The sequence below is a fragment of the Aspergillus nomiae genome (genome assembly GCF_001204775.2).
Source record: "Aspergillus nomiae NRRL 13137 chromosome Unknown contig00195, whole genome shotgun sequence".
NCBI classification, from domain to species: Eukaryota; Fungi; Ascomycota; class Eurotiomycetes; order Eurotiales; family Aspergillaceae; genus Aspergillus; species Aspergillus nomiae.
In genome coordinates, this window is record NW_015378250.1 from 45,603 (window position 1) to 56,063 (window position 10,461).

The following is a 10,461-nucleotide window of genomic DNA, read 5'->3' on the forward strand; positions in this document are numbered from 1 at the left end:
GACCCGGTCAGCAGAACAGGGGAATTCTACAACCTGTCTGGGATGGAGTCTATTTACAGGACTAGAAAGCTTGGACTACAATAGTGTAGGGGCCATCATGCAAAGGACGATCGTAAATATATTATGGTAATGTATCTAGTGCTAAACAAGAATCGACATCATGTGCATTCAAGCTAAACAAAACTATCAACAAAGGAAAAGTACAAAAGAGACGAGTCTAGAACAACTCTAAACACTGCTGAAACTTATCCGGCGGAACCGTCCGTCGGTGGTATCTCAAGAATCCATATCAGACTGCACATGATCATAAGTCAACCATCAATCAATCAGGCCATCACCTGAAGCTATCCCGCGACGCTTGCAACCCCAATCCCACTGTCGCTATGTTGTCCGTAGAGCACCATTTTGGATGACTCTGAATCAAGCTCGGGATCGTCGCCCTTAAGATCGTCATGTGTCTCCGAAGCACCGTCTCCATCATTCGCAACTGAACGAGCGCCCTGGCCAACAATCTCAGTGGCGGTGCTGGAGCCACTCAACCGTCGATCATTAGACACAGTGCTACCTGCTCCGTACACCATACTGTCGGCATAGCTCGTTTTTCGCTCTGTACCCGCATCACTTTCGATGTCGCTGCGGTTCTCATCCTCTTCGGGGAGCCCCTCGTTCTCTTTGTTCAGCACAGAGCTTCTGCCACCCCAGGAAGACTTTCGGTCGGAGATGTTGGACTTCACGGAGTGACTGCGCTTCAAGCTGGCAAACCCGCTGCTGACACTAGACTGACGATCGGTAGGACCGCGGTTGCCAGTCATGTTGCTCAGACTGAGGATTCGTCTCTCCTTGCCGTCCTTCGTCGGGGTAGCAGCGCCAGCCTGGGACGGTGCCTGAGACCGCTTCCTTAGTGCCATGCCAACACTGCTGCTCAAGATATTCCGAGCCTCTCGCGCAGTGCTGGAATTGCTAGCTGCACTAGGACCTCGAGCCCGAGAGCCCCGCGACTTCTTCATGTTCAGACCGTTGTTTGGCCGACTGAGCAAAACACTGCGAGCGTGGTCGAGAACACCTTCGAGGATACGCTTCTCCAGGCTGTCCGCACGGTCCTCCATGACCTGCATCTCCTCGTGGCGGAGCTCGAGAGCCATCTCCAAGCTGGAGAGCTCCTTGCCGAGTTTCGTAGTCTGCTTAACAAGGTCCTCCTTCTCGGCCTTCAAGGTCTGGATCATCTTCAGAAGAGACTCCTTCTCATCCTTGAGGTCGACAATTTCAGATTCAACTTGCTCTTTCTGTGCGTTTCTCCTCTCGAGCGCAACCGCGGCCTCTTCCGCCTCGCGGCGTTTGCGTTCGTTGTCTTCGGCTACGATTGCGGACTGAGCGGCAAACATCTCGGTCATCTTGCGGGACGTCTCCATGATATCCTTGTGCATCTCGTCCAGCTTCATCATCTGCGTGACGGACTGGTCGGTGTTAGTTGCGTGGTCGATGAGGGTATCGAGCTTGTCATGGATTGGCCCGTTGTTCTCGGCAGCGTGGTTGAGTAGCTCATCCAACTTGTCATACATCTGACTATTGGTGCTGGTCGTCTGGCTGAGGAGCTGATCAAGTTTCTCGTGCACCTGGTCGTTCGTTACCCGCTCGACCAAAATGTTCAGGGCTTCCTGCACCTTTTCATTCTTTGCGTGATGCAAAAGGTTGTCTAGTTTCTCCTGGACCTTGCTGTCATCGTACTTTTCCGGCTCTGGGGGTGGTAAAGCGGGGAGCATCTGGGGAATAGTCGAAGGCAGGGCCGACAAGTCCGTCTTGATGGCCTCAGCAGACTTCTGCGAATGATCGTAATGCTGGCCGACAATGTTGAGAATCTCCTGGATAGATTCCAAGACCTGCGGGTGGAACTCATGCAGCTTGCTTTCCACACGATCAGTTGCAGCCGCAGCCCGCTCAATGTCGGATCGGGCCTGTTCCTGCTGAGTCTTCACTTCGTTGTGCATCTCTTCCATTTTGTTGTAGGAGACATCCACCTTCTCCAAGAAGGACTTAGTGTCCTCAGTGATGCGCTCACAAGCCTCATTGACGCTGTCGCCCATGGTACCGATAACAAGCTTGATGTCCTCCGCAAGAGATTTGGTATTAGTTGCGGCTTCAAGGTGGGCGCTGTCACGTTCGATGGACTCCGAGAATTTTGTATCCATCGCAGTCTGCATGTCGTCGTATTTGGCCATGACTTCACCCAGTTTCTCGTCGATCTTCGCTCCAAGCTCCACAATGATAGCCGCTCTGGTCTCGTCCTGCTTGACAAGGGAGGCGGCGTCGCGCTCCTCTTTTTCGAGCTTGTGCGCGTCCTGTTCACCGCGTGCCCGCTCGAACTCGCGATTGATGAGTTCTGTCAGTTCCTTAACATTTTCAACTGTCGTAAAACTCTCCGCGGAGACTGCTAAGCCTTCCAGAAGCTGCTTCAACTCAGAGAGACCCTCACTACTTCCGTCCAGCTTGCTTTTAAGCTCATCGCCAAGGCCTTCGACCACAGCCTTAGCCTCCTCGATCTTCTCAGCGAGACCGGCGTGTTCCACTTTACGGGCCTCAAACCCTTGGGCTGTCAACTCATTCTCAGCCTCCACCTTCTCCCTGAACTCGGTGACCAGGGCCGATAGATCCTGAACCTCCGTCTTCGTAGGCAAGGTCTCCGGGTCGGGAAGCTTAAGCTCGTCGATTTGCGTCTTCACTTCGAATATCATAGCTTCTACCGTCTGCAGGTCGGCTTTGACCAATTGCTCAGTGTCGCTCCCACCTTCTGGGTTTTTGCCTTTCAACTCGTCGAGGGCCAGCCACATATCCTTCATGAGAGTCTCCAAAGTACCGATCTCAGACTTGGTCGGGCCCTCAGCTTCCAAGCGGGTGCTTAGTTCGAATAGGGCTTCCTTTGTCTCCTTCACTGTAGTTTCCAGGCTGCCCAGCTGCTCGGCTCTTGCGAGCTCATCCGCGGCGGGGAACTTCATCTCATCGAGCTGAGCCTTCGTGCTCCGCAACAAGGTCTCGATCGCCTCCGTGTCCTCCTTCTTGGCAGTTGTGTCATCTGCAGGGTTCTCGCGCGCCACAATACCCGTGACGGAGCCCTGGAGTTCATGTAGGCCTGCCAGGACCTCATCCAGGTGTTCTTTCTTGAGAGCGTCTGTAGCTGGTTCCGCGGCGCGCGGTGCAGACTCAATGGCTTCGACCTTCGTTTGAAGCTGGGAAATGAGAGATTTGAGCGCTTCCATATCACTACTAATGTCGGGTTGACTATGTGGCGTAGGTTGGCTGGGTTGATTGGCAAGCATCAGCTCTCCACCTCTAGTTGTGGTAACGTCTTCGGCGTCCAGCTGGGACTTGCGCAACATCTCGACGTCGGCTTTGAGACTGCTAAGTCCTTCCTTCAAAGTGTCAAGAAGTTCGTTGTAGTCGAACTCCACTGGTCTTTCCAACAGTTTGCCCAGGTCATCCCGGATATTCCCAACACCATCATTGAAGACGTCAATCAGATCGCCAGTTGAGAACTCATTGTCGCCAAGATCTCGCGAACGACTGCCCTCATCACGGAAAGTCTCGAGGTTTTCCCGTAGAGCGGCGATAATTTCGTCCTTATCGGTCCTCTCACCACGGAAGCTTTCAAGATGCTCGCGAAGCGCAGCAATGATCTCATCCTTGTCATTCGTCTCGCTCTTCTCACCCCGGAAGGTGTCAAAGCTCTCACGAAGAGCAGCAATAATCTCATCCTTATCACTTGTCGTGCTTTTCTCGCCCCGGAAGGTCTCAAAGCTTTCGCGCAGGGCGGCAATGATCTCATCCTTGTCATTTGTCACGCTCTTCTCGCCCCGGAAAGCGTCGAGGTTCTCACGGACAGCTGCAACAATTTCGTCCTTATCAGTCCGCTCCCCACGGAAGCTTTCAAGATGGTCACGAAGTGCAGCGATGATATCATCCTTGTCACTCGTCACGCTCTTCTCGCCCCGGAAAGAGTCAAGGTTCTCACGGAGAGCGGCAATGATCTCGTCTTTGTCACTCTTCGGCGCTTCGGGCTCCGCACGAACAAGGCTCATGTTCATCGATTCCCTAAGCTGCTCAAATTCTTGTTTGATAAGGCTGGCAATATCCTGGTTCTTGGGGATTTTCTGAGCCTCCGAGGCATCGCGAATGGCGTCGAGGATTTCATCCTTGTCACTGGAGGTGCTCTGTTCCGTCCGCAGTAGAGAGCTGATAGTAGATCGAAGGTGTTCAAACTCCTTCTCCATTGCATCGAGAAGCTCTGGGGTATCCGGGTTGCGGGGAACACTAGCCACTACGCTCTCGGCGATTGTCCTTTCCATGTCCGCCTGGAGCAGTCGGAACCCTTCCTTCACAGTGTCCATGATTTCATGCGTGCCAGAGGCTTCGGCGGCGGTAGCAGCGTAGCCTTCGACCTCCTGTCGCACCACGGCGATGCCGTCCTTAATTGCGTCCAGAATCTGCATCGTGTCGTTCTCCTTAGCCAGGGACTGCTGCTTTAACTCCTCTCTCATACCGTCATGGTGCTCCAGGACTCGTTCAAGAATCTGGTCCCCGATGTTGTGGTTTTCGGCGTTGGCCTCCTGGAGTCCCGCTGAGATAGCTTCCATGAGATCGTCCTTGTTTAATTCGATCTCCCGGGTCACGCTATTCTGAGCCTCCAGCCCCTCGGCAATAGCTGCGAGGATTTCGTCGCGGGAAACCGTAGGTTGCACATTGGTACTGAGAGCTGACTGCTGAGCATAAAATGCATCGTTCACCACATTAGCGACATCCTCCTTGGTGATGTGTGGTTGTTCAAGCTGTCGAGAAGAGGTAAAGTGCGCTTGGATGCCGTGCCCAACCGCGTTCAAGATCTCCTCGCGACCAAGGCCAGAGTCAAGTGACTCCCTCGTAAGTGCACTCTGAGATGCTACGGATTGGGTAACCGCCTGCAGTATATCTTCCCGCATAGCATCCAACTTATCATCGTGTACAGACCGGGTAGCAGTCTGAGAGGTTTCGAGACATTCACGGATCGTGTGCACAATCTCGTCCTTAGTGATGCTAGGTGGTTGCTCAAACTGCTGCATACCCGCCTGTACAGCTGCCAAGACTTGATCATATGTGACCGCATCTTCATGCCGCGGCTGGTAGGCTTTCAGACCTTCTGACAGACATTCCAGGATCTCATCACGTTCCAGTCCAAAGTTCTCCAGCTCAATCTCGGGCTTGTACGTTTCCCAGGCGTCTCTAACTGCATCCAAGATGTCGTCCTTTTCCATTGTGGCGCCCCTCGGTTCATCTCGCAATTGTGATAAGTCGAGATCATTAAAGGCCCGTTGGACAATGGAGTATATCTGGGCGCCATCCATTGCGGAGCGGAAGTCTAAGAGAGCAGCTGAATGCTGTTTGTTTTCGCTGAGGATTGCTTCCAGCTGCTCCCTCAGCTCGCACAGACTGTCGTTGACAATCGCGGAGATCTCCTCCTTTCCGGGGCCGGCGGGCTTGTCCTCTGCAGCCTCGCGAGCTATCTCGATATCTTCCAGTTTCCGGGCCAGGTTTCGCCCCATGCCCAGCACCTCGCCGCGCAACTCGCGTACCAGTGCTTTCACTTCATTTGTCATGCCCCCCCCTTCAATCACGCTGTTCTTCACTCGTCGCATGATTGACAGCATTTCATCCGTCGTTTGCTCGTCGGAGTGAGACATAGAACGTGCTGATAGTCGGCCATTGTCGCCGGGAACCATGTCCAGGTCCGGAGCGTATAAGTGCTCAGGGTCCATGGATTTTGATCTGCCTGTCTTGAAAGCAGCATGACCAGCATCAGAAGGTGCACGTGTCCGTACCAAAGCCTTGCTCTCCCACTCGTCCTTGACGATACTCAAGATCTCCTCTAGCATTTTTGTTGTCCTACTATCAAGCGGTTCGCCGGTAACATCCGAGACGGGGCGGGCTTTGATCTCGTCGACCAGCTCCGTAAGCTTTTCCTGACCTTCCTTGGTGGCCATCTCCCGGAGCACCTTCTCCAAAAGGGCAATGCTGGCCGAGCCATCGGAGATGGGCGTAGGCGAAGCGGCCAACTCGCGTTCCATCGCGGCCGCGAAGGGATTTGGACTTGGCATCCGTCCATAGCTCTTCTTCGAGTTCGGAGAACTATCCGATTCCCTATGGTTAACACCACTATCAGAACCCAGGAGAGCACTGAAATCAAACCTTGTGGCAGCATCAGGTTCCAGAAACCTCGAATTCAGGTTGGACGATAGCTCCCGGAGGCTTTTCCGGATATCTTCGTCTCGTGCATTCGTGGCGGCTTTCAAACTAACGAGGTCTGTCGCATTATCCTTGCTTCGACGACTGAGTTGGGCCATTTCGCGCTGGAGGTTGCTGGCAATATCGGTAAGACTGTGGATCTGTGTGGACAAGGATTCGAAGCTATAGTTGGGAGGACGGCTCGGCCCTACGAACGGGTCCGACTCGACACTCTTGGGTTGCGAGTCGGGTTCACAGGGCAGCTGCATGTTCTGCAGCGCGAGCATGGTGGCAGAGGGCGGGGTGCTTTCCCCGAGGATCGGTTTGGAGAGATAACGGGGCGAGATGAGCAAGTTCGGGGGCTCGTGGTCTGCTTCCGGCTCTTCTACCTCAGATTTCATTAGACTCTTCTCCAGCGGCTTTGTCGTCGAATCAAACGTCGACGCTCGCTGAGGCCGTTCCGGCGATTTGCTCTCTAGATAGTTTAGGAACTCAGATCGCGGATCCGAGCTATTCTGAAACGACTGCATGCGCTTGTGGAATTGGCCTTTGATCAGAGACTTCTCCGGCGAAGACTTCGGCGGCATGGGGTTAGAAATGTATGGACTTGGGGCGTTTTCCCGCATCTTCTCTGTAAAGGAGGCCGCCATCGCTTGGATACCGGGCGAAACGTTGCCCTTCGTCGCGGGACTGGTTGAACCGGGGTTCATGGGCAGCGGCGGAGCGCCCGTTCGGGGTCTGAGCTGTCCCACCTTCATTTCCACGATGTCAAGGTTAGTCTACGGCAGTCCCTTATTTGCCATTGGGCGGCAACCGGCCTTTGTTCAGGGGATACTTGAGACATACATGGGAATTGATTGGTGTCTGACAACGAGCTCCCGGTCTCGGGAACCGTCGCGAGTGTGAGCCGCCGGCATTGTAAGACCTGGCTTAGAGGGTAGACTTCCTGTATCGTTTGTTCCTCGACAGTTGAAAACACAAACTGGAATCGGGGGCAAGAGGGGTTAATGTAGGGGAATGCGCAGAAGAATGTTCGTTCAATTAAGGTCGTTAGGCATATCAAATCGTCAAAACAAAGCAAAAGCAGATAACTCTTGGTCGCATCAAAGGACGTCGCACAGCAGGGAAACAAGGATCGTGAAAACAGAACAGACAAAAAAGAAGGTATCAATGCGCTTGCTGTAGAGGTATGGAGAGGAGGAACTAGACGAGGAACGGACCACGATTGAAGAGACCCGAGGGTAGTAGAGTAGATCTTGGAGTATAATCAATTAAAACAGAAATAAGTGACCCAAACAGCCGAGTGGAGTTTGAGAACTGGAGGGAGATTTGAATGGTAGCTCATGGGGCATCAACCAGCATCGGACCCAATCCCTCGTGTACACATCAAAGCTTCGTCCTAGCAACCGATAGACGCCCCGTTGCCGAGTAAACAATGCCGTCATGGGCGGTGAGAGCATCCACGGTCAATGAGGAAAAGTTTGTCCGATGCCCCCCGGCCATCTCGGGTACTAAGCCCGTTGGGGAAATTATCCCAGACTGGCTTAGCGACGGAAGCATCGGTAATGCAACCAATGAGAGACGGGCGCACAAAAGCCCTGAGCAAGCCCTGATTCTCAAGCGAAAAAAAGAACGTCGACGGCGGAGACTCTCTTTACTCGACCGAAACACATCGACAACCAACCCCATCGACCTTGTTGCCGCCGGGACTTTCACAATGAAGTGTTAGTTGATCGCTTTACCACCCCGATTTTTGATTCACTACGTTTGAATGCCAGCTGACAGGATGTCGCGATAGTCATGAAAGTGGGCCGTGTGGCCATCATCACCCGTGGCCGTTACGCCGGTAAGAAGGTACGACACGAAATGATTCCCTTTTTCCGTTTCTGCGCGAGGCGAACTGTGTGCTATGGCGTTTGTTTTGGCGGGAGCGAATGAATTTTTCATGGAAGACGACGAGAATCTACGACACATTCAACGACATCCAGCGAGAAGTTAGATGGGCGGCAGATAGCGTGTTCGGGTTTTCGTGGATCAGACGTGTGAAGGGATGAAGCTGACAGGACCGCTGGTATAGGTCGTCATTGTCCAGCCTAACGACACTGGCTCCAAGGCGCACCCCTTCGCCTATGCCGTCGTTGCCGGTATCGAGCGTTACCCCCTGAAGGTCACCCGCCGCATGGGTAAGAAGACCGTCGAGAAGCGCAGCCGCATCAAGCCTTTCATCAAGGTTGTCAACTACAACCACTTGATGCCCACCCGTTACACCCTCGAGCTCGAGGGTCTCAAGGGCTCCGTCACCAACGACACCTTCAAGGAGGTTTCCCAGCGTGAGGACGCCAAGAAGACCGTCAAGAAGGCCCTTGAGGACCGCTACACCAGCGGCAAGAACCGTTGGTTCTTCACTCCTCTTCGTACGTTTTTTCTATTTGTGTATATCCTACATGGGCGCACGCTGACCGATGACAGGTTTCTAAACGGGGTTTTTTGGGCGTTATGTCGTTTGAGCGCGCAAGGTCTTAGATGAGGCAAGAAAAAAGGGCATCGAGCACATTCGGTTCATGACACAAGAGGACGGATACCATAGCTGGCGGACGCATGGGGAATGTATCGATGTACAAGTCCAGGACTTGGCCATTTTTCTTTTTTGATAATGAAGGAGGCCACAGAGATCTGGCGTCCTCGCAATGAAATGGAAATATGAACAAATTCAAAATCTTCCTTTGTCTGAGATGACTACGATGTGACTACGGATTCCCGGGACTATACCCCGTGACTTGGCCTTATCGCAGCGCTAAGTCTCAAGTCCTCTATCAATGTGATTTTGGTTCCTGCCCCGGATCCTTTCCCCCACCCCCAAACCCCATGGAGAGATATATATTACTCTATCTTGTTTCCCCTCCTAATGAAGCATCAAGTCAAACCCTCGGACGAGCACACGTGCTCGAGCAGAGGGACAAACTCGACGTGCACTTGGCGCATAAAGATCCCCGCATCTTACGTATCTCCGCAATCAAGCAAACCGGACGGACAGCAGCAATCCGAGAAGCGGGGAACAGCAATAGACAACCGACATCCAGGGCCACCTCATCCCCGTAGCCGCTGTACTCCGGACGGAAGTGGAACGTCCTCGTAGATGGACTGGACCGGTCCATGCATGCAGCAACCAACCGTGGGCGGCTAGTCGTCCCTACGAATGGCCGTGCGGCATGCGGTAGGAACCTTAGTATGTGTAAGTGGGAGCTCGTTGAGCGATCGAACTATAGTAATCCATAGCGTTCTCCTTGCTCATTGCGAGCGGCGTCTACGTTCCCTTTTGCGGGTTGGGATCCCGGCCCGGTAGGAAGAGACGCGGATGTGCCTGTCTGTGCTCTTGCTTGTATTTTTCTCCGCGGGTGGCTCTACTGAGGAGGTGTTTTATGTTGAGTCTTTTTTTCTATCTTTGATTTCTCTATTGCGTTTTTCTTTGTTATGAGTCTAGAATATGCGTAGGAACTCAATGAATGTTTGTCTTCCTTGCACACGGAATGTTGTTGGTGGGGTTGAGAGTCGAATGACAGGTCGCAGTCAGAAATATATAATGACATGCATAACACAGTCTATGCTACCATATGCATCCGAAAGCACATACTATTCACCTTTCACAAGCCATGGACAGCACCAGACCAGGGAGTATATATTACTATCATGTGCTTCGCGACTACTGCTGAAATGAGTTACACATGATGAAATCCAGGGTCTTCCAGCCACAGGGCACCTAGGTCCCTTAGCTTACGAGCCTATCCCAGTGAGAGAGCTTGCTACAACTCCCCAATGCAACCTTGTCGTCCCGATCATATGGGAAACAAGATGAGAATTGCGGCAAAAGTACGATGCACGGGGTTGACGCTAGAAAATGCCATGCCGGTCGAGTGTCGGGGGGAGGGCTGTAAAGATGGATCAGCGTAAAATGGGAAACCGGTGCTTGACAGCGAGATGGGGCCAAGGAGAGCGATTGTTGGCTAGACAGACGGCGCTCAGACCAACGGGGGGCGGATCCAACTCAAAGGGGAAACGAAGAGGAGGAAAATTCTTTGCGCTTGAATGAAAGGCAAGGCCAAGGCGTTGTCGGAGGAGGCGTCGCTTCATCAGTCTGGACGAGTCAGTTACTTATGCATGATTCATATAATTTTCTTCAGATTCTTGGGTCAGTCATGTTATAGTGATATTTTATAA

The 10,461-nt window shown here is 52.9% G+C and overlaps 2 protein-coding genes across 2 annotated transcripts; one reads left to right on the top strand and one right to left on the bottom strand.

Annotated features, from left to right (window-relative positions):
- Positions 1–344: 344 nt before the first annotated feature.
- On the bottom strand, positions 345–7,004 carry ANOM_006133 (uncharacterized protein; the record flags this gene model as incomplete). The annotated part of the gene is made up of 1 exon (XM_015551390.1): positions 345–7,004. One exon carries the CDS (start codon positions 7,002–7,004, stop codon positions 345–347), a length of 6,660 nt encoding a protein of 2,219 aa, XP_015405588.1.
- Positions 7,005–7,681: 677 nt separating this feature from the next.
- Positions 7,682–9,046, top strand: ANOM_006134 (60S ribosomal eL27 domain-containing protein; the record flags this gene model as incomplete). Its single annotated transcript, XM_015551391.1, has 4 exons — positions 7,682–7,970; positions 8,045–8,100; positions 8,324–8,660; positions 8,716–9,046. 4 exons carry the CDS (start codon positions 7,682–7,684, stop codon positions 8,721–8,723), a joined length of 690 nt encoding a protein of 229 aa, XP_015405585.1. The 3' UTR covers positions 8,724–9,046.
- Between the last annotated feature and the right edge of the window lie 1,415 nt (positions 9,047–10,461).